We start from the raw sequence: 23,807 nt of genomic DNA, 5'->3' as shown, positions 1-23,807 counted from the left end.
TTTATCTGAATAGTTTAGATGGTAACCTAAAGATTCACGTGCTCTTAAGTGTTCCTGTTTACATAGGAGTGCATGAAATAGTGCAGAAATTGATATTTAGCTGTAAACGCAGATTTGGGCTACCGTTGAATGCTTTTGAAATTGCATAAATGTAGGCTGTTACAGATGCAGCCTTTCTTCGTAATCATAATGTTTCAAAACACACTGATTTCCTAATGTTTCCAAGTATTGGATTTGGGCTGCTCTTTGGGTGTTCCTCTTTGCAGGGGAGAATTACACCACTGGAGTTCTTTTTTCAGGTTGTGAGGGTCTGAGAAAGAATGAATGATGAGGATGCTTTATACAGATAAAAAAGTTTTTTGATATCTTATTCACGGGCAAGAGCTGCACTGCTGTGTAAACATAAACAAACAAGCATACTTGGCCTCAATTAGTTTAAAGTGTTGAAATACCAACTTTGAATAGGGAACAGCAGAAGCTTAAAATAGATCCTGGAATTTAGCACCCCCATCCCATGAAATCTCTCACCAATTCTCTCTCCCCCCCCCCCCATGGCATTTCTGGTTGGCTTTTTGACCTACTCTGTTTGGTTTCATCTTGTGGCATTAACTTGCATATTGTACAGAAGCCTTATAAAAGTGATTTGTGTAGTCTAGCCTTCCATGGACTTACGCACCCTAAAGAAACCAAAACCTTAAGGAAGTAAACACTTTATACACCCTTGATTGATGTAAGTTTTGTACTGACAAACAGCACAATTCTATACAAATCAATTCAGAAATAAGATCCAATGAGTTCAGTGACACCTAACACCAGGAAAATGGGTACAGGGCTGCAACCTAAGTATCTAACATTATGTCTCTGGGTTGATGGTGTCAAGGTTCTCACTGGTCTCCCTTCTATTATTTGGGCTGTTTTGCATTAGCAGCTTCATATATGAATGGTGCTCAAAATCCTTGTTTAGGAAGAAGTAATGTTTTTTAAAAACTTTACTCACTTCCCTGTCGAAAAGACTAAATCAGTATGATTTGGTGGGTAAGTCTGAACAGAAGGTGAATGGAAGAACTTTCCCTCCCTTGCTGTTCAAAAGTGATTTAGGCTTGTTTGAGATTAGGCACTAATCTCCATGTTGTTTTCCTTTAAAGACAATGAGAAGCCCATGAAAGCGATAGAGGATGAAGACCTCGTGGACCAGCGTCTCATCAATGAGCTGAGGAGAGAATATGGAATGACATACAATGACTTCTTCATGGTGCTAACTGACACTGATATGAGGGCCAAGGTAGGGAGAAGTATATTAGCCTGGGGCAGGAGAGATTCATGAGTGGGGATGACTCAGGACAGAGTGGAACAAAAAACTGTGCTAGTACCTGAAGAGGCAAAAGAAGTTGCAGATGGTAGGAATCATGGAACCCAAATCCAGATGGTAGGAATCAGGGATTTTGGTGGGGAAATGCTCACTTGTATGCTTACAGGTCGTGGCATTAGGAATGGAGGAATAATTTGATTTTGGTTGCATTTTAATAAGAAACTACCTAATTCACACTTATTGAACCAATATAAAAGCCCAACATAATAATCCTTCAAAATCTGCACTTCTCCGAATATTGTAATGCAGTTCCTGAACCAAAACATGTTTACAAAAGTGCATATTTGGAGAAAGTCTGCACAAAAATGCATAAATGAGGGTAAATAATATACAATAGTGCATTATATTATCAGGAAATGCTTACAAAAATGCAGTCAAAACTGGATACAAATATATATATATATATATATATATATATATATATATATATATATATGGAGAAACTAACACTAAAATACTGAGGAATTTCATGAAGATTTTCTAAAATGCAAGTTGCTACAGAAATGTGGTGAATTGAATTAAAGATTGGATGAACGAGAAACCAAAACTTACAGATTCATCCATTCCTTCATGGCATTCAGCTCCTACCACAGAATGATCCTGCAAAGTGACAGAAGGCACTCACTATAAAAATCTTCAGTAGCATGAACATGACTTTATTTGCATATACTCGACTTTTATTTCATCATGGAACTCAAAATGGCAGACACAGAATTCCCCGACCAGAACCAGACCTGCTTCGCTCACATGCTTTCAACCATGTCTGAGACCCGTCAGTATTAATCTGTCAGGAAGAATGAAGCTGACAGTATAATGACATTGGCCATTAACTTTCAGTGGGAAAGCAGAGACTAAGAGATTTGTTTGCAATCAAACCGTTTCTCAATGTTTCCTTTCACAGCAATACTATGAAGTGCCCATAGCAATGAAGTCTGTTTTTGATTTGATTGACACCTTCCAATCACGTCTCAAAGATATGGAAAAGCAGAAACGTGACGGCATTACCTGCAAAGATGACAAGAAACAGTCCCTGGAAAACTTTTTGTCCAGGTATTTCCTAAAGCCCACCTGTGGCTATGAGAGCTCTTTAATAATGCAAATTGGTTTAATATTAAGCACTTGTTGAACATGTATTTTCCATTAACTGATTACTCTGGTCAAAAACTCGCAATCATCTTCGTAGTAGTTAATTCCAAAACAGAGAGGTGGTTGAGTTCAGACCTGTTTATTGTTTCCAACGAATATCCACTGAAATTAATAGACCTAAGTCATGTTCATTCACTTCAGTAGGTTTATTCATAGTAAGACTAGCATTGGATACAACCCTACGTTTCTACCAATGGGGAAACCACACAATTTTGTTTGCAATTAAATATCTAGTAATTAAAGTTAGATACCTAATAATTAAAACTGAGCACAGAGTGAGGGAAGTACATTTAGAAATAACCACTTATAAGAACATTTATAAATGGAAATATCTCCAAACATCATGTTTATTATCCTCACCTCCACCCCTACAAAATGGGCATTCACTGATTGTAATGGAGAGAGACCTCTCATTTTCTATGAGCATTGGCAGTACTAATTTGTTTTCTATAATTACCTCTCCCCCTGAATGAAACAGCAGGCAGCAGCATAATTTCTCAGCCATTGCTTCTCTGGGAAAAGCATTCAAAATAATGATGTTGATTGTTCTTAATTTGCATGTCAAGTCCCAGCAAAGTGAACAACCGGTGGTGCCGGGGGGGGGCGGGGAGAGAAAACCCTCCAGCTTCAGAGAGGCAGGCTCCTAATTTGTCTCAAGTTAGAGAACCCAGTCTCAGACTCCAGTTCTAAACACACATGCTTGAGAGCACGTACCATTGATTTCGGTGGGATTAAACCACAGAGCCCAGGACTTGCCGATCAGAAGGTCGGCGGTTTGAATCCCCGCGACGGGGTGAGCTCCCGTTGCTCGGTCCCAGCTCCTGCCAACCTAGCAGTTCGAAAGCATGTCAAAGTGCAAGTAGATAAATAGGTACCACTCTGGCGGGAAGGTAAACGGCGTTTCCGTGCGCTGCTCTGGTTCGCCAGAAGCGGCTTAGTCATGCTGGCCACATGACCCGGAAGCTGTACGCCGGCTCCCTCGGCCAATAAAGCGAGATGAACGCCACAACCCCAGAGTCGGCCACGACTGGACCTAATGGTCAGGGGTCCCTTTATCTTTACCTAACCATGCATAGGACTATGTGGTAACAACTAATAAAATGACTAAGGGATTGTCAGGTTTAATGAATTGGGGGAGGAAGGAGAGGGAGCACACATACTGTTAAAGAAGGGAAAGGGAAAGGTCAGGAAGATACCGGTAGGTATAAACAGGAGCGCAGAGGTTCCATATGTAAGACATCTGTAGCTGTTTAAGAGACCATTTCCTGCTTTGAAACGGCACATGTTACTCTGTACATTTCTCTCTATATAGTTAGCTTTGGCTCTTCTGTTTTTTAATGTACAAAATAACCCACACTCATTCACTTTCCTGAATAAAGCAATGGAAGGTGATCTTCAAAGGAGAGGTGTGGGGAAGCTCAAATGGAATAAAGTGTTTCATTTACATTAGTTCTGCCTGCCTAGGAAAAAAACTTGAAATTTTGACAGCAGAACAGAATAACCTGAAACCTAAAATGGCATTTCAAAGACATTTGAGCACAATTGCTTCCTCATGTTTGCAGTCTGTTGGATCCACACAACTTAAATCTGATACCCACTAGAACCAATAGGACTAAATTCAGTTTGAAATAATCTTTGTGAATAGATTTTCTCCACCTATTCTCATTCCAGATTCCGATGGAGGAGAAGGTTGCTAGTGATATCTGCTGCCAATGATGAAGACTGGGCATATTCACAGCAGCTTGCAGCCCTTACAGGGCAAGCCTGCAATTTTGGTGAGTGTATTCCATATGCTTGCTTTCAAGCTATTAACTACTCTTGGTTTTGTTTGTTTTTGAAGTCCTTTGCACCAGGGTGAGGACCTTCAAGCACATGGGCCAGATTTAGCTTATTAACTACTCATAACCCTATACATTTGGATAGTACCATTTGCTACAGCAATCCTGTTCTTTTCATGGGATGTATAGTATGAGGGGGTGCATCTAAAAGCAATTTTACCCATGGCAACCTGGATGTGACGGCTGCCAAAAATTGCTTGTGTGCACTCTGTGCAAGGTTTGGAACATGTACCAGTCTGATCATTTGAAGAGCTTTGCATGCCAGCAAAAATGTCTAGTGCTGGCATGGAGAGATTGTCTATGTGATCAAGTAGAAGAAGTTGGCAGCCTCCACATGCATAGTGCATGAGAACTGGGCATACAATCGCAGACCTAATTGAGTGGCATTCAGCATTTCATTGCCTGTAAGAGCCTGTGCCAACCTGGTGTCCTCCAGATGTTTTGGGGCTGATGGTGGTTGTAGTCTAAAGCAGACATCAGGCTAGCCTCCAACATCTGTTTTGTCAAGACATAGCAGGGAATGAGCCTCCTCAAATCCTTGTGGACTGCTTGAATCAAGTGATTCTTTAGTACCTTCTTTGATCGCTGTAAAATAACAGTTTCTAAGTTTAGAATCTGTGCTCAAATTATTGGGAGTGGGGAAGGTAGGAGGAAATCTATAACCTCCCCGCAATTTTAGCCTGATCATGGTTCCTCTGTAGCCTTCTAAAACCATTAGCAAAGAGCATCTTCCATCCATAGATTTGGGCAAATCTATGCAATGTTCCTAAAGAAACTGCATGTCAGCCTCCTGTATTTTGAGCTTATAGAATTGTGGGTGGGTGTACATCTGAGAATGTATTGACATTTTGCAGTACATTAATGTTTGCCTTTCACTTAGTAGAAAAAGCTTGCATCAGTCTTTGACACCCTTCTTGTTTTAACAGGTCTGCGTCACATAACTGTCCTCAAGCTGTTAGGTGTGGGAGAAGATATTGGTGGAATGCTGGAATTGTATCCAATCAATGGTGAGAAATTATTTTGAGTTTGTAAGACAGCTCTGTGTGTGCCTATCATTCTGAGCCATACACCTGTATGATGTATCACAATTATTATTATTTTAAAAAGTAGAATGCATATTATTGTAAGTTTATTTTCAGAAGTTGTTCTCAAATGGGTCTTGAGTTGTGGCTGCAAGAAAGGCCATAGAACGTGAATGAGAGTCACACATGAAGCTACAGCACAGTCCTATCTTGCGCAAATCATGGAACATGCAGTATCCCAGTAACAACACTTGAGAAATTGTTTTAAGAAACTTCCCACTGTGGAACTTCCCATAGTTTGTTTTAGTGGGCAAACAGATGTATGAAAAGCATGCCCCTACAGTGATTGTTTAAACTTAATTTATTATGTTCTGTATTTATCCAACATTATTATTAAGTTGCCTTGGAAGTTTCCTGAAGCCAGGAGGACAAAAAACAAACAGCCTTCCTCAGCTGTAGTCTTCTTCAGGCGTTATGCCCTAACAGGAAATAGGGCACACTGTGCATACTGACCTTGCTGCCAAAGTCCCTATCCCACTTGCTTGGTCCCTGACCTTCCTATGTTGAGCCAGGAAGAACTGAAGAGGGCTTCTGGCTGCATTCAGTTTAACATGAGTAGAAGACTCAATGAGATTGGGTCACAGTGTGGTCAGCATGCATAGGGATGGTAAGGCACGGCCCCCATGACTTCTGCGTAGGTTGATATTTCCTCTTCAAACATAATACCTCAAAACCTCTGGAGAAGCGCACACACACCCACACCCACCCACACACAGTATGTTTAAAGTTACCAGCTAGATTAACAATATGTAACAACTGAAAAAACGGGCAACATACAAAATTATCGTACTTCCTCAAGTCTTTCATGCTATAATTCAATATAAGGAGAAAATAATTCAGGGCACTACATGCAGTGAAAGGGGTGGGGGGAAGCAATGAGATACCACAAGCTGGCACAATTCTCTCCCAGTTGGAAAAACTCAGTTACATAAACACGAGTAGTTCAACTGAACTAGAGGAGCTCAATGGCACTCCCTTTTAAACCAAAAACACACACTCCCCTTATTAACCTGCATCCCACACATATCCAAGAATAGAAATGGAGCCCCGTTTGCTTCCCAAGGCCACTGGAAAGCCAAAGAATTTGAGCACTGAGGAAACGAGATCCTAGTGGATACACTTTCAGCCCACAGTGAGGTTAATGTGCAAACCTGACTATTTTCCAAAAAAAGGCATCTTGCTTTTTATTGCTGTGGGCAGGAAATGATGTCCACTTGGCTGCCCAGAGTCCTCTCAACCACCACCATGCCTCCAGCCTGTTCTACTGCAGCTGCATATATAGTACGCTTGAATATATATTTTGCTTTTAAGAATGACTTGTCTGTGTGTCATAAGATGCTGACGCTATTCCTAATCTCCGTCTCCTCCTAGGGAGCTCCAGCGTGGACAGGGAAGAGCTCCCTGCTCATTTGGTGAAAGACATCCGCAATTATTTCCAGATCAGCCCCGAATATTTCTCTATGCTTCTGGTTGGAAAAGACGGGAACGTCAAATCCTGGTACCCTTCCCCAATGTGGTCCATGGTGATTGTGTACGATTTGATTGACTCTATGCAACTTCGGCGGCAGGAGATGGCCATCCAGCAGTCTCTTGGCATGCGGTGCCCAGAAGACGAATACGCCGGGTATGGATACCATGGTTATCACCAAGGGTACCAGGAAGGCTACCAAGATGATTACCGCCATCATGAAAGTTACCACCATGGATACCCCTATTGAAATTAGGAACTTAACCTTTATCTGCACCCTGCTTTCATCTTAGTAGCCATTCAGACCACAAGCAGCCAGATGTGGGAAGCATTTGATGGTCACCTGACCATGTTTTTCTTCCCTCGTTCAGTCAAGGGACTACTAAAGTATTGGACTTTGGCCTTCTCTATAACACGCATGATGTGAAATAGGTCAAGCCAGTATCATTGGTGCCTTATGGAATAAAGACTCCTTTATATTCTGGAGCCCTTCTAATCTGAAGGTATATCTTGGTGCTATGTATGTATAGAAACACCCCCATCCCCCACAAACCCCACACACCCTGACTCCAGTGATGGGCATTGTACTGTAGGCAGAATATAAACTGTAAAATAAGACACTAACACTCCTATAGCTTCCTGTTTCCCCATGCCGAGGGAGGAAATATTTATTAGAAAATGTTGTGAATTTTTGCTGAAGTGGAGGAATGGTGGATCATATTACAAAATTTGCCGCTCAAAAGAAATCCTTTTAGAAAAACTAATGTTAAAGGGTTGTTTTTTTAATTAAAAAAATGTTTGGGGTAGAATGATTTATTTTATAACATGCCAGCTCTGTAGTATAATGGTTTCACCTGTTATGGAAAACTTGAGATTGTTAAAGGTTTGAAATAATACAGTGAGAGATGATTTTGTGCCAACCATGTTGCTACTTTAGCTGTGCCTCTTTAATCTTGTTAAGAGTTTTTCTCCCTTTGAAGGCAGGAAGCCATTCAGCTCAGGGAAGGTCCTGCCTGTGGAACAGAAGAGGTGGAATAACAGCACTTTACAAGGAGGGAGACATCTTCTCCCTATTCTAAGTTATCCTCCTGCCTTGGCAAGGAAAGCTGAGCCATTCTCAGAGAGTTCTTTAAGGAAACTGAGACATGCATCCTAGAAACCTAAACAAACAAACAAAAAAACCAGAAATCAGCAGTAGATTAGCAGATTAACAAAAGGGCTCAAAGACTCATCTCAGCTCTAGGGCAAGTTCTGCTGCTTTCACCCCCCTGGGAACAGCATTCCTATAAATTGACACCTTGAAGGAATTTATGCCAGGGGCTATTGTTTCAACGTACCACATATTTCAATCGTGAGCCCTCTCAGCAGACCAAGTGTTGCCAATCTGATGCCCTGAAATATACTTGGAGTCGAGAGTGGATTTCATGCTCTTTATTCAGCTCATAGTGGTGAGGAGGAATGGAAGTTCCCCCAGAATGTCTGCTTTATATACATTATTTACACAATGGGCCCCATGTGATTGGCTAATTCCGGGATTCACCTGTAGGCCAATCAGGTTGCGGATTCACTACCACCTGGAGCTGGATTGGGTGGCTCCTGTAGACCAATCATACTGCTGCATTCTGAACCCTATTGTTCTAGGACCAATCAGACTGCTGCATTCTGAATCCTATTGTTCTAGGACTAATCAGACTGCTGCCTTTTGGATCCTATTCAACTCAGTACATAACATGCCCGAAGGTGCCATAGTACCTATGAAGGCTTCTAGTGGCACACCTGGGCAGGTGTCCCAGACTCTGAGCTGCTTTACTACTACCACGGTCTCCAGCCTTCCTAGAAAGAAAGTTATGGGACAACATGTGCAGGTAACTTTTAAGTGAGTTCTGCAGTGCTGTGGCTACATTGTATATTTTTTCATGGTACTGAGGAATGCCATGGAATTGTTGAGTCATCTCACAGATAAGCAAACAAGCCTGAATTCATAGAATTGTAGAGTTGGAAGGCACCCCAATCCAACCAACCCCCTGCAATGCAGGATTTGTTTCTCCAAAGCTTGGTTACTTTTCCATCTGCTCTTGACTCATGCCTCTGTAGCTTGACAAGCATCTTGTGGTGGGGTTGCCATGGCTAAACAAAGGTGTTGGGTTTGAACATAACATCAAATTCCTGGCTACTTTTTAAAAATTTAAAACAAGCCATGGTTCATAAAGCAACAACATACCAATGGCTTTATATTCGCCCGTTGTGCTGGGCTCAGGTGTTCAAACAATCCACACTTTCGTTAAACAAATGATGGCTTACCGTTATGTGCAAACCAGGCCAATAGCAATTATAAATTACTTCAGAGGAATGCAAAACACAGCAGAAAAGTGAGGGTTTCCCCTGATATTCAAGCACAGGCACAAGTGGAGACAGAGACCTGTATTCAGTATAGCAGTAAGATTATTGTTCTTTAAATGCAAGCATGTCTGCTTGAAACAATGTCCCCGATCCTCCTCCCACCCGCCCAATGCTATTTCTGGGGATTCTCCCAACCCTTTGCAACAGATTTGGGAGGGAGATTGAGGGGAAAGTGAAAATTGTACTGGCTTCTGCTAGCACAATGAGTTAGTTGAATACAGCCCAAAATATGTGGTTTGAAAGTCTAACTACTCCTGTTTAATGTCGATCTTCAGGCTGTGTTAGGCAAATTTATAAGTGCAGACCTTTTATGGGAGGAAATTCTCTGGGAATGTTTAAGTAAAAATCTCTCTGCCTTTTGCTTCTTTAACTGAAATGTAATCTGAAGCTAATGGCCTCACAAATGCTTTCTGGAAGCATACTAGCAAGGACAGTTGTAATTGTGGTCAAAGTGAGGAGACCCAAGCAATTAAAATGCACATTACATGCAGTGGAAAGCACTAAAAGTAAACTGCACAACAGAAGTTCAAGCTCTAACTCTTTTGGTGGGTGTTATTTTTTATTTTTTGGTACTAGGAGTTTCCTTTGCAAAGCAAGCTATCTACAGCGGTACCTTGGTTCCCAAACGGCTTAGTTGACATACAAATCAGCACCTGAATGCCGCAAACCCAGAATTGTTCCAGTTTGTGAACATTTTCCGGAAGCCGGACATCTGTTTTGGCTGTCGGCATTGTTTCCGGGGCCAATCAGCCAATCATAAGCTGCATCTTGTTTGGGAACGTTTTGGAAGTTGAACGGACTGAGTTTGAGAACCAAGATACCACTGTACTATTAATGAAAATAAGCATCTGGAATCTTTATTTGGAAATATTTTTAACAAAATCAAATTTCACACAAGCCAAACAAAGCAAAGTTTCCTCTCTCCTAGGGCAGAACTACATGTTACACTGACAAAAATGTGCTTTCTCAACATGTCTGCATTTAATATGAATGGAGGAGCAGGGGGACATCTGAAGGGGACTGACTGAAAGGCAGGAGAAATTTAAGCCTTCCAGCACCTCCCCAAAATTATCCTAGGTAGTTTTTTGCTGCAGCTTGGTTTCTTTCCAATCATGGCAACAAAAGTACTCTATCCCACCCCACATATAACACAATAGCCATGCAGGGATTTGCAGGGGAGATTTGGGCACAGGAAAGGTTACCATGAAACCTCTGGTCCTATATTAGTATTCTTAGAGAAATGTTTGTTCTCCCTGTATTGTATGATCCTTGGCTAACAGGGGACTGTTATAAAATGTGGGTTGGTCTACAGGTTAAGCTGTTTTTCAGTATTTTAGCTTTCTTTGGGCTGTGTCCTGGATTGAAATAAAGGGACAACTAAGGGCATTATTTGCTTGGGCAAGTCACCACAGGCTTTACTCCTCTTTTGCCCCAGGAGACTCCAGCGTATCCAAGGTATTAATAATACCTGGGATAAAGTGGATACCCAACTTGTGAGTTGCATGCATGTGGAGCAATTTGAGCAACTCCATTAACAGAACAGTCTGTATTCATATGCAGTTACTGGCAGCATATATACCCATTCGTGTTATTGCCACTTTGTAAAAAATAAGCTTTGGATTTCTACTTTATCATCCATAAACGTCTTCTTTCCCCAGTCAGGGACCCCTGACTGTTAGGTCCGGTCACTGATGACTCTGGGGTTGCGGCGCTCATCTCGCTTTACTGGCCGAGGGAGCCAGCATACCAGCACGACTAAGCCACTTCTGGCGAACCAAAGAAGCGCATGGAAATGCCGTTTGCCTTCCCGCTCCGTTGCGGGGAATTGAACCACTGACCTTCTGATCGGCAAGTCCTAGGTTCTGTGGTTTAGACCACAGCACCACCCACGTCCCACAAACACACAAAAATCCAAAACCATTTACGTTGTAGTTTATTTGGCCGTGTGGACTGTAAAACAATGAAAACACCACAAAGAGGTCCCACATTTTGGTTAACACCAGGCACTATAAGGGAATCAGGCAGAGTTCCTTAATGAATGCACTTGAATAGCAACAACAAAAGAGTGTGCACCAGGAAGCTCCTGTTCTGTTACACTAGCAAACAACGGAACAGATGTCTTACCAGCAAGGCTATCACAAATGCAAATGAGGAGCTAAAGCACAATCAAAACCACTGTTCACAGAAACCACACCTGCTCCAAAGCTGCTCTTAGGAGCAATTAGCTCCTTATTTCAAACTCTGTTCAAATAAAAAAGCCAGGTTCAAAGGAATGCTCCATTTAGACTTGTTCCAATATACTTTTGAGTTCTAGGAGTGTCATAAAACAGTCTTGAGAAACCCACAGAAGCTGCACCTTTCCATCAACAGACACAAAAATGAGTTGTTATCTGTGCAATAAGAAGCAGCAGCTTATATGATCAGATCACCACTTCCTGGAGTATTTATCTACTTCTGCAAGATAGGGGCCTGTATTTCTTCCCATCCCACTGCTTTGTTGCTGGGTTTCTTTGTTTTTTGGCAAATAGGGACTTGGGCTGGAAGTGTAAAACTGAAGCTGTGACAGTTCAAGTATTACCAAGATTTTCAAATTATATTGTAGCCCCCCCCAAAAAAAAATACGAGAGAAAAGAAATCAGAAACACCCGACCTCCTCGCCCCATTTCTGTTCATACTATTTCCTTTATACATAGTCTCATCCCTGAATGAACCCTAGTTAAATTACAAAACATGCATTTCCTTGAATCATACTTAACAAAAGGGTTGCAGGCATCGTTAAAAGTTCTAAGCCTATATTCATAACATTGTTCTTTGTTACTTTTTATTTTATCCCTCAGATTTTTGTCCCTGTGCTGCACTTTTACACAGTTGTAGTACATAGAAAAGTTGTATTTTACACAGAGACAGGCATTAAAGAGGACAAGAGACAACTAAGGGACAAAAGGCAGAGTGGGCACTTACGCCAAAATCAAATATGGAGAGACACTGCAGCTTGCCATTTCAGGTGGCAAGAATAGGCCAGTATAGCCACAAGTTCCTTTCATCTGTGCGCAGCCCTTTTACACGAGCTGTGAAACAAACCAGGAAGTTTCAGTTAATGTATCATCTTCCGGATACATTCAAACTAGGAAAATATGGTTCGTGACTTCTAAAGAAGACAGGATATGAAACCATAGTTTAAAGTTGGCTTTTGAATCCTGGCTGATTTGGAAGCTGTTAACGATAGTCAGGGAGATGGAATCGTCATGGGAAGCGATGATTAAGTGCAGCTTCCTGGTTTGTTTCACAGCTCGTGTAAAAGGGCTGCACACAGATGAAAGGAACTTGTGCATATCCTGTGCTCCTAATTCAGTACTTATCACATTTGAAAATGTGAACAAGCGCATTGGGTTCTAAGGATCCATCAGTGGGATGACAATTTTGATTTGTGACAAGGAGGGGAGAAAATAATTGTGAGCCCACACGGCGTGGGTGGGGAACCTCCAAATGTTGCTGGACTTCAACTCTACCATTACTCTACCACTGGCAATTTTGGGTAGAACAGATGGGAGCTGGGAGTCCCAACAACATTCCCACCTTTGCTTTAGAAGCAGCATTAGATATCCCAACAACAACTTTCAGGCTCAAGTATAAGGATACCTAATTTTCATGTGTAAGACATAGCACCATAAACACCAGGAGGGTATATAGTGTTCTTCAATATGTAAGCTTTGGATTACTATATTGCAACTGCATCCACCACTGAGCTCCACTTCACACGGTACCAGTGGCATCCAATGCTACTCCTATCCAAGAGAAGAACTACTGGAATTAATGACTATGACTAGTTTATATCCAGTAATTTCAGTGGGTCTACTCTGGGCAGGACTAGCACTGAGGACGGCCCAATACTTTAAAGCTGCTCCTGTAAAACAGTTTAAATATACATCTAAAAGCATAGTTGTGCGTCTGACAAATGCACTTCTTCAACTGTGCAAATCACAGAAATGTGTGTCAGGAACCATGCATGGCAACAGCATACACACATGGTGGTAAAGACACATTTGACACTGTTTCGAGTACCCCTGAAATATGAGTAAATCCTTAGATGTTTGTGGCATACAATTGTGAATAGTTTGACAGTTCTTATCTCCAGAATACTGTAAGATGAACAGCCACCATGGCTTCATCTACTGATTCTTCATTTACATTTGCTCTGAACCAAGGTACCTCGGTTAACTTCAGTAGCGTTAATGCTTTCTTACAGTCATGTGAAAGAACGAAGTGAGAAAGTTCCAAGTGATGCTTCCAGTTCTACGTCTCTTCATCCAAAGCAGTCTGAACTAGCAACCATTGCTGACCGCTCTCTTTCTGCAGGAATTCTTCACTCTCATGAACTACAGAAGTCAAGTACATAAGAGCAGCTGTGCTGGATCAGACCAAAAGCACAGCATCCCACTACGCACCATGGCCAACCTGATGACTATGAGAAGCCCATGAGAAGGACATGAAGACTGCTAATCCCCAACAACAGGTATTCAGAGGCACCTGTGTTTGATCCTGGAGTCCTCATTAAGAGCTATGGATAGCATTATCATCCTTTATGAATAGGTCCCTTTCCTCGTCAAGACCCCTTCACAGTAGTTAATATATTACCTTGCACAGCTTTATGAAAACACAAATTAAAATCCCACCTTAGTGACAAGAAAAAAGAAACTTCCACCTGTTGGTCACGGTCTGAACCTCCCCCCACCTCCCAGGGTAAAACTTCATTTTCTTAAATAAGAATGTCTGTACTTCAAAAATCCAAAGCCAGGCTATAAGGCCTCTTCTTCTGAATCATGGTCACTGTCTTGCTTCGTAAGTCTCTCGAGTTCTTCTCCATCCTACAGAAAGGGGAAAGAGAGCGAAAAGGCAACATTAGTCTATGCTTGGTTAACATTTTCAACTGATAATAAACAAGAAGCAAGCACTAAATATTTCAGCTTTGTGAAGTGACAGCAATATTCTTGTAACAGGACCCACAATCATGGGCTTCACTTGACCTGGGTATATTTTGGAGCTGCTGCAAGATGTTTTCATTTCAGCTGGGGATTTTTACGGCCAGGAATCAGGGGCATGTGACTGGGGGAAAGAGAGAGAACTCCAGAGTTAGCAGACTGGTTTTATAGGATAATTCATATGTATCTATGTTGAGGCTGGAGAACCTGGGGCCTGAGGGCCAAATGCTGTCCTTCAAGGCCTCCTTGGGACTCTCTCCAGGTCACATTCCTCCCCATGCCACGCTTCTTGCTGGCCTGGCTCTGCACTCTCCTTGAGTGCTTTTGCCTGGCTGGAATGTGCCCTTGAGCTGCGATAATGCCTTGTTTGCCTGGAAGGAAATATGTGGGTCTAGAAACCCCTGCCTTTTGCATGGATTGATTGTAAAGGTAAAGGTAAAGGTAAAGGGACCCCTGACCATTAGATCCAGTCATGGCCGACTCAGGGGTTGAGGCGCTCATTTCGCTTTATTGGCTTCTGGTGAATCAGAGCAGCACACGGAAACGCTGTTTACCTTCCCGCCAGAGCAGTACCTATTTATCTACTTGCACTTTGAGGTGCTTTCGAACTGCTAGGTTGGCAGGAGCAGGGACCGAGCAACGGGAGCTCACCTCGTCGCAGGGATTCGAACCGTCGACGTTCTGATCGGCAAGTCCTAGGCTCTGTGGTTTAACCCACAGTGCCACCTGCATAGCCTACTGTAAAAAGGCAAGAGCCACACCTGTTGCTCCACCCACTTGGTGCCTCTGGCCATGCCCACCCCAGGTATGGGTCCTTCAGAAGGTTGCCCAGGACAGACTGTAGCTCTTGGGCTGATCAGTGTCCCCCACCTTCACCTGTTCGCATTATATGGCGTAAAGGCCCTTTGCTAGTGCCAAAGCTATGCTTCAGTGTGTCTCATTCGAAGCATGTTCTTTCCCAATTCACTATAAAATCATTTTCTGAACTACCCATTCATCGTAGTTAAAGTTAATCCCCCTAGGATGAATCAGATCCAATGCTGAAACAAATAAATACCAGAATAGGACACAAAGAAGTCCAGGTGCCTAGTCATCCAAATATGTGGTGCTGGCTCTGAGTTTATATGGATGCCTATGAATTAAGAACACTTTATAAGCCTAAAAGGTCTATAAATATTTGTTGTTACAAGCCATTTATTAAGAATTAGGAGCTGAACTGCAAGCAGGAAGGCTGAGTGGAAACTGGCAGCAGGTGGCAGCTCAAGCAGCTGCCTGTGAAGGTTGCATAGCAAAACTTTACTGCCATCCTGAGCAAATAATCGGAGTGAAGATCATGCAAGGTCAGTTGTAACAAATGGTTACTTTGAAACAATCAAGTGAAAGTGATAAAACTGAGCAGCTGGGTTTTAATTCTCTTTCGGATGCTAAGGCAACAATTCTGTGCATGCTTACCTCAATAAATACAGCGGGAAATACATCTGAGTGCACCCTGGAGCACAGATCCTACATATTTTCCATTTGTCCTACTACGCCTATCTTAGATCTCTGCTGAAACTTTTGCTCTGGTATGTATTAACAGGTAAGACTGTTTACTCCTCTCTTTTTGTATCAATTGAATAATATTTTTATAGGCTACTGCTGATGAGTTTAACATGCACTGATATATCCAGAATTTGATTTCAGCAACAGGACAATAAAATTTAACTGTATTCCATATTATTCTGCAAAGATGCATCTAGCAGGAGCAGGGCAAGCTCTGACTTGACAGTCATGAAATGATTTGTTAATGGAAACATTTAATCACCTGCACATGTTTTGGGGAGCTGCATCTGCGAACTTAACCCAGCAGAAATCCAAGATCATAGATGCAGATGTGAAAGCTCCCTCTTCCTATAGGTCTTCCAAGTTATCACTATAAAGCATTCATTCAAGTGTGCACAAATGTTACCCAAGAGCAGCTTTAACTGTCAACAGCGCCCTCTGGTGCCCACTTGCACAAAGAAGCGGCTATAATTCAACACAGCATTAAGCCCACTGAAATCAATAGTCGTAAGCGCAGTTAACTTTGGGTCAGGTTGCCGGCTTGCTGCCAGCCCATTTTGTCATTTCTCAGCTCTACAGATGTCTATTACAATGACACCAAGCCAACATTCTTGGGTGGCTGGGAAATGTCTACAATGACATCAGGTGCCTCACAAAAGCATGGGTTTGCAGCACCGCAAGCAAGTGAAGCAGAGCCACTCATTTGCAAAGGGGTAGACCTGCAGCTAAACCACTAAAGCCTAAACCTCTGAGAGCCAGTGTGGTGTAGTGGTTAAGAGCAAGACTTGTAATCTGGTGAACCGGGTTCGCATCTCCGCTCCTCCACATGCAGCTGCTGGGTGACCTTGGGCCAGTCACACTTCTTTGAAGTCTCTCAGCCCCACTCACCTCACAGAGTGTTTGTTGTGGGGGAGGAAGGGAAAGGAGAATGTTAGCCGCTTTGAGACTCCTTCGGGTAGTGATAAAGCGGGATATCAAATCCAAACTCTTACGTCAAAGCAACTGCAGTGGTGGTGGGCTGGTGTGAGCTGGCCCACGCAATGGACTCAAAACAAACCCCTTCCCAAGCCTTACCCCATTGGAGCGCTCCCAGGGCCCTCCACCGACTTTGCCCCTCTCCCACTGAGCGGTGTATTCCACGCATCGAGGGCTGCTGGAATGGTAGATGAATATGGACAAGAGCACCACAGGAGCTTGCAGGAAGAACTCCAGGGAAGGCTTGAAGTCAAAAACGAAGACAGACACCGTGGTGATGATCACGGTGGTGACCTGTGCGGACAGGACGTGAAACATGTTGTCTCGGAACTTCAAGATGAAAGCCACAGAGAGCCCCAGGAAAGCAGTGACGAAAATAAGGGCGACGGAGAACGCATTGTGCCCATAGAAGAACCCACAGTGTTCTATCCGGCGCCTGTTTTCGGGGCGCAAGCTCAGAATCAGGGCGTTGAACATGGCTCCGAAGAGGTACAGCTTGGTGTTCTGTACAAAGATGTTTTCACTGAACTGGCCTCCTTCTTTCAATATCTTTTCATTGTAGATGTTGGCCAGGGCAGAGATGAAGCACTGCACCAGTATGAGCAGGTGTCCTAGCCCAAGGGGAATGGTTCTCAGGGCTCCAGTGGCAGCAGTGATGTTCCAGCTTAAGCTGGGGAAAAGCCACGTTCTCGTGCAGTTCTCTCTTCCTGTGCACTCTTCCTCCAGGCTGGCATACTGCAGGCAGCTGTTAGAGTGGCTGAAATAGATGTCGTGATGGAACCCATGCATGGCCAAGCTATGCTTGTGGCTTCCTGTCCCGGCCGTCAGGGCGACAATAGACAGGAACAAAATCAGCAGGGACGCCCACTGCACCCAGGAGAGTTGCCGCCTGTGTGTAGACAAAAAAAAAAAAAAAAAGACTCTCAGTGTACACGGACAGGTGCAAAGCCATCCAGCAAGTCAATCCCAAACAGCACAAGTCGTGGGTAGAAATATGCTGCCCGTCTTCTTTGCCGAGGTAGCTGCACAGACACGATCTCTTCTCAGCTCCCCAAAAGTAACATTTTCAGTGCTACAACACATAAACCAGGAGGCAGAAAACTGCAGGTATGCTGTACTCAAGGACCAGGATTTCAATCAGCAGTTTAGAACATCCATCTCTCTCACCTAATACAGTGGTACCTCGGGTTAAGTACTTAATTCGTTCCAGAGGTCCGTTCTTAACCTGAAACTGTTCTTAACCTGAAGCACCACTTTAGCTAATGGGGCCTCCTGCTGACGCCGTGCCGCCGGAGCACGATTTCTGTTCTCATCCTGAAGCAAAGTTATTAACCCGAGGTACTGTTTCTGGAGTCTGTAACCTGAAGCGTATGTAACCTGAAGCGTATGTAACCTATTATACAGGTACCACTGTATAAAGATTGAATTATTTTGTATTTGTTGAAACTGTTGAAGGCGGACATAAGGATATCAGAGAATCCATCCCTATGTAGAATATGGCTCAGCTAGAATATCATGACAAGACTACTAAAGCCATCATTTTGGGGACTCTAAATGCACAAGGGCCATCTGAAACACTGAGGACTAGCTCTTACAGAAATCCTGAAGGAAACTAAATACATAGGACAGGAGGCTTATCGGTGCTTGGCTTCAAATTAATCTGTAATGTTGGTGACGGAATTTGTACCTGCTGCATAGGCTTATTGAAAGTCCAGTCCTAAGCAAGTTTACTCAAATGAAATTCTGTCTCATTCATTGGGACCAAAGCACGTGTGTTTTGTTATGAACAACCAACAAAGAAAAAGAACCAAGCTCAGTCAGCGTCAATAGCATGCTCATTAACACATAAAGACTTAATACATATCTGAATTTATTTTGGCTTGCTTTAAATTTCAAACACCTTTATATTCTTGTTTATAACTGATTTAAAGAGATCTTGGTGAATTCTAATACCAACACTAGAAAGAAAGAAAAATATTGACTAATGAAAACATGCTTCCATTGCTACTTACTTCAGCACAATTCTGAACAGGAGAGCAGTTGTTATAATGACAAAATTTGAGAAAAGCACAGCCATGGCCTAGAGAAAAAGAAGTTGAGGAGCAAAGTTACATGCCAAATGCAACCTAGCAATGGGATAATCAGTCTGTAATGCCCTTTTATCAGGAAGGTCAGTGGTGCTTTTTTAATCTTGATATCATAGCCGAGGCTTCTTAGTCCAAACATAACTTGCAACGGCAAAAAGAACGTCTAAAAACCTTCTCACCTGACTTAAGAATAGCTGAGAACTTGTTCTGAAAAACTTTTTATCCTGCTCTTTGCCTTATGACCCCAGGGCGGTTTATAATGTTAAAAGACTAGACAATTGACAAAAAAGGCATAACATAAGAAGAAGTGTGATGTTTGTGCCTATGTGCTTCCCCACCTCCTTTCACTATCTTCTTGCATCATGGTTATTTGAAACCATAATTTCCTCTTACATCTGAGACTGAAAACTATGGTTTCATGTTGTTTCATTTTGAATATTTATATAGTGCTTTCTACAGTACAAGTGTGGCTCTTTAGAAGGGGTTGGCACAGTGTTTCTCAAACTTAGGTCTCCAGCTATTGTTGGACTACAACTCCCATCATCCTTGACCACTGTTCCTGCTAGCTAGGGATGATGAAAGTTGTAGTCCAACAACAGCTGGAGATCCAAGTTTTTTGGGGAAATGTGTTAGCATGATGCTTATTTCCAACCCAATGAACCACTGTTATGTTTGAACCACTCTTATTTCTTACCTTTCTAGAACACAGCTCTTTTCCCTATGACTAATATCACATGGAATTTTTTCACCATGGCTCAATTAAATGGGGAAGATAGCCCATCCTTGAACTTGTAGGTTTTAAAGACATGCTACTGTCCCCATTTAAAAACAAAAACAAACCTAGGCTATACATACCCTCTGAACCTGCTCTGTAGTGCTGGGTCATAACTGGGCACAACACTCCAGATAAGACTGGTGTCAATTCCCTTAAGATTAATCCATCCCCTCCTGTACTGTAGCTCTGGCAGAGCCTACCCTAAGCATCCAGTTCAGCTACTGAGATATTGTTAGTTCATCTCAACAGGTTAAAAAGTGAAAAAAGAGGTTCCCTGCAGTCTCGTTGACTTGACCATAACTTGGTACAAGTTAATAGTTAAGTATGGTATGGGACACATTCTCTGTTTACAAAAACCTTGAGCAGAAAGTGCACATTGAATTTCTAAAGTGTTACTTACTGGCTGGAGATAGGACAAGACATAGAAGACAATCAGGTTATCCAGAAAATAGAGGAAGGCAGGAATTGACCACTTAACGTAGCTATTCAATTGCCTCCATGAGCTGCAGCCAAATCCACTATGAGAATAACCTCCTAAAAAGGAGTAAATAGGGAAGAAAGGGGGGAAATCAGTTTAACACTCCTAATTTGCTTCATATCTACACAAGGGTGGATAACCTGCAGCCCACCAAACTTTGCTGGACTACAAGTCCCATCATCCCTTACCATTGGCCATGTTGGCTCAGGCTAATGGGAGCTGGAGTCTGACAATGTCTGGAGGGGAACAAGCCCCCCACTCCAGCTTTTGCCCTTATTCTTAGGTTTAATGAGGCACAATCCTTGAATAAATAAATTCACAGTTTGGGAATCTCCTGGGCAGGCTCAAATATGAAACTATACCATGCTTTCCTGAAAAGATGTTTTGACTAAATGCTTGCAGTCATGTTCTTTGAAATCCAATCTCCAGTCACTGGGTTCTTGATCTTCTTGCTAAGATTGATTTCCCAATGTGTTAAAGGCATTTAAATGGCAACTTTACCACATATATTCAGCATTTTGAGGCATTTGTGTGAAATAGCGTGCCTCAGGGAAAAGGCTACTTTGCAAGTGTTCTCTCTGTTGTGGCAATCTTCAAGTTTTTCAAAGAACTATTTCAAACAAACCTCCAGTCCAAAATGACTCCACATGAAAAGTCACGATGTATGCACTTTTATCATGTGATGAAACATGAATTCGGCCCACAAGGCAAGAAATAGCTTTGAATGCTACACAGCTTTCAAGGGGAATTAGTAAAATTCATGAAGAATAGGTTTATCAGTGGCTTTATAGAACTCCTAAGTTCAAAGGCAGCATGTGACTAACTACTAATGGCAAGAGGGCTGCCTTATACAAAGTCAAACCATTGGTTCATCAAGCTCATTATTGTTCACACTGACTAGCTATGCCACTCCATGGTTTTATACAGCAGGCATTCCCAGTCCTACCTGGAGATGCCAGGGACTGAACACAGAACCATCTGCATGCATGCATCCCACACCACTGAGCTGGAGCACTTCCCAAAACAGTACTTTTCAGCAGAGCAACACTGCATCCTCACAGATCCCATATTTTGTGAGTACAGACAATACAAGATAGATTCATCTTATAGCTGCCTAAATTCCACTGATACATAGCAAGCAACTAGGGAGGACATTCTTGTAGCTAAATATCATGTAAGAACCCGACCTTGACAGCTTACCTTTCCTGGTGACCCAGAGTGCCATTACCAGACAGAGCACCAGCTTAACTAATTCCGAGCACACATTCACAGTTGCAGGAAGATAATCATACTGGTTATCTGAGAAAACAGAGGGTATACAGTACGTTAAAAATATCTACACCGAAGAAGAAAAAACCAGCAACAGGTGGCCTGTGTGTGCATGTATCTTCAACACAGATGTAGGATTTGGAACGCCAGCAACTGCTGCCTTCATTTTTATGCAACAACCAAATTTTCAGGCCATACAGCTGCGAAGAATGCATGAAAATATTCATGCTGTTGCTGTTAGGAAGCTTGGTACATTTAAAAAAGGGCTTTGAGGTTCAAGGGGTAAGGCTTCTGTATTCTACACTTTGCCCTGCCTCCCCCAAATCACTATTATCATGCATCTCATGCTCTTTTACCTTTTTCCTCACAAGGAGCAGGTAAATATATCAAGTGACATAAAAGAAACGCTGGTAGTTCTGCTTGATGTCACAGAAAAGTTATCTGACTACACAGAGGGCTTATTACAACTGGTCTTCATGGCTTTGAAGAAAGAAAACAGATTGCCATGTAATTCTGATTAAAAAATCAGGACTATTTACATTCCCTGAAAATATTGTAGCCTCATGCTAGTAGAGAGCATGAAGACAGATAGCATGCTGATCAATCATGTTGTGATCCATATAGAATTAAATATTCTAGCATACCTTCATTGGCAGAGTATTTCATTAGAAGGATACGACTTGATCCCAAGGTAACAAAGGTACCTCCTAGAAGGAATGTATACATGGCTGGCTTGGCCCACCGAGCAGGCTGACTACAGCACCTGGACTCCATTCCACTGCCTTGTTGTCAGTGCCCTTTGAACAGCAAAGCAAAAACTTATCAAGTAGATCCTTTCAGAAAAACAGCAGCATATGTTTTATTACTAGTAAACATGACAGCACCCAATAGGCTATTAGTGCTTTGCTTTACGTAACCTGCATGAAATTGTGTTTTTTCCGCACATGCTTGAACAATATTCTGGAAGCCCTAATCTAATCTTCTTGCATTGCTATTCCAATTTCAAAAGTGATGAACAAAATTTTCATAAGTGATGAACAAAATCAACAACACAGACACACACAACAGCCCACCTAAGCATTTGTAAATCATTTGCAAATTAAAAAAATTGGACAATAAAAACATAGGAGCTGGTGTAGCAAAAGGGTATTTTTCTTTGCTCCTCCCACCTTCTGCCCTGGCTAGCAAGAGTGGCAGGGCTCTGGAAGTGGCATCAGCTATGCCGCTGCATGAAGCCCTACTGCTGACAGCCAGGGGTTGAATGGATAGGGATCCTAAAGAACATTATTTGATAATACCTGCCAAGTAATGTCTAGGGGACTAAGTTATACTCCAAACAATTGCATTTTGCATAGGAAGAAAGGGAAACTCGACACATTATTTTAACAGATATAACTCCACGTCCTCCAAATTCACACTATTGTTCTCCATTTCTCCCTCTTGCACACAGTTGTGTGTTTCCTCCTGAAAACTAGCTGAAATCAAAACTGCAACATTGGCCAATTGTTTCATGAACTGACTGAAATGAACAAATTGGCCAATCTTGTGCAGGTATGTGTAATAGAATAAAAAGTAATTATCCTTTATATAGCACAGGTCAAGTGTTGAAAGAACTTTAGATACCTATCTCCGTTATCCGTACAACCTTCTAACATGGATTGGTATTATTATCAACTTATTGCAAAGTGTTTGTTGGGTAGGCCCTTTATAAACAGCCCAACACATAGTTTCTGGCATAGCTTTATCTTCAATTGAGGAAAATCTTTACCTGTTACATTTCTGTATATGTAGCTGCTGCTAAAGACACAGAAGACAAGCCGGCAGCCTCAACAGGCACCTTGAGGCTACAGGAAATCACAGCTTCCCTTCCCCGAATGATTATTATGTTTTTATATGTGTTGGAAGCCTCCCAGAGTGGCTGGGGCAACCCAGCCAGATCGGCCGGGTATAAATAATAACAAAATAATAATAATAACAAAATAATAATAATAATAATAATAATAATAATAATTACTATTATTATTACTATTATCCTGCAGCTGCGGTGAAATTTGAACTCAGGACCCTGGGCCTTCCTAGCCCACCTCTCGCACCTTCAGCCTCCCAGAGGTGTCGTTGTCTGACAGCTGTTGCTTTTCTCTTCATACATCCCTTTCCTCGCCGGCCCCAGCCTCTGGCCGCTCGCCCCTCACGCACGCGCACAGAGCGCTCGGCCGCCGCCACTTCCTGCTCGATCACATGACACGAGCGACGTCGGAGAGGCAGGCGGTGCCATAGAGCTACGGTAATATTCATAGAGATAGGAAAAGTGTAGAGTAGCACATACAAAAAGTAACCGTATTGAGGGGGACGGAATTGGGCAATACCGTTTTTTTGTGGGGGGGGGAGCGATATTATCT

At 42.4% G+C, this 23,807-nt stretch overlaps 2 protein-coding genes across 6 annotated transcripts in view; one reads left to right on the top strand and one right to left on the bottom strand.

The window, feature by feature from the left end:
- Nucleotides 1–23,807, top strand: part of CCDC80 (coiled-coil domain containing 80) — a 39,103-nt gene that overhangs the window by 11,131 nt on the left and 4,165 nt on the right. Inside the window, exons 4-8 of one of the 2 annotated variants that reach the window (XM_083611820.1) lie at nt 1,146–1,282; nt 2,271–2,419; nt 4,187–4,290; nt 5,280–5,360; nt 6,807–7,823. In XM_083611820.1, coding sequence (XP_083467946.1) covers nt 1,146–1,282; nt 2,271–2,419; nt 4,187–4,290; nt 5,280–5,360; nt 6,807–7,153 — 818 coding nt within the window. In that variant the 3' untranslated portion in view covers nt 7,154–7,823. Of the gene's footprint in view, nt 1–1,145; nt 1,283–2,270; nt 2,420–4,186; nt 4,291–5,279; nt 5,397–6,806; nt 7,824–23,807 lie in introns of those variants that run through there. The other variant, XM_083611821.1, reaches the window with a different exon arrangement.
- SLC35A5 (solute carrier family 35 member A5) lies at nt 7,970–23,648 on the bottom strand. Of its 4 annotated transcripts, XM_083611825.1 has the most exons (8): nt 23,502–23,645; nt 22,053–22,205; nt 21,340–21,438; nt 20,062–20,195; nt 18,812–18,879; nt 16,899–17,688; nt 14,080–14,168; nt 7,970–8,063 (listed from the first exon to the last, which is right to left on the bottom strand). In XM_083611825.1, exons 2-7 carry the CDS (start codon nt 22,180–22,182, stop codon nt 14,100–14,102), a joined length of 1,290 nt encoding a protein of 429 aa, XP_083467951.1. In that variant the 5' UTR covers nt 22,183–22,205; nt 23,502–23,645; the 3' UTR covers nt 7,970–8,063; nt 14,080–14,099. The 4 variants fall into 4 exon arrangements, with proteins under 4 accessions (XP_083467951.1, XP_083467950.1, XP_083467952.1 ...); XM_083611824.1 differs by lacking the exon at nt 7,970–8,063 and having other exon boundaries at nt 11,221–14,168; nt 23,502–23,648; XM_083611826.1 differs by lacking the exon at nt 7,970–8,063 and having other exon boundaries at nt 11,221–14,168; nt 23,493–23,646.

Source organism: Podarcis filfolensis (genome assembly GCF_964270895.1).
Source record: "Podarcis filfolensis genome assembly, chromosome: 4".
Classification (NCBI taxonomy): Eukaryota; Metazoa; Chordata; class Lepidosauria; order Squamata; family Lacertidae; genus Podarcis; species Podarcis filfolensis.
This window is presented reverse-complemented; position numbering and strand designations above follow the sequence as displayed.

Excerpts from the sequence above, each read along its gene's own strand:
- SLC35A5 (XM_083611824.1), bottom strand. The coding sequence starts at position 22,182 with ATGGAGTCCAGGTGCTGTAGTCAGCCTGCTCGGTGGGCCAAGCCAGCC. Across the intron at positions 20,196-21,339 it reads ACTCTGGGTCACCAGGAAAG|GAGGTTATTCTCATAGTGGA; the intron begins GTAAGCTGTCAA and ends ACTCCTTTTTAG. Across the intron at positions 17,689-18,811 it reads CTGTTCAGAATTGTGCTGAA|GCGGCAACTCTCCTGGGTGC; the intron begins GTAAGTAGCAAT and ends GTCTACACACAG.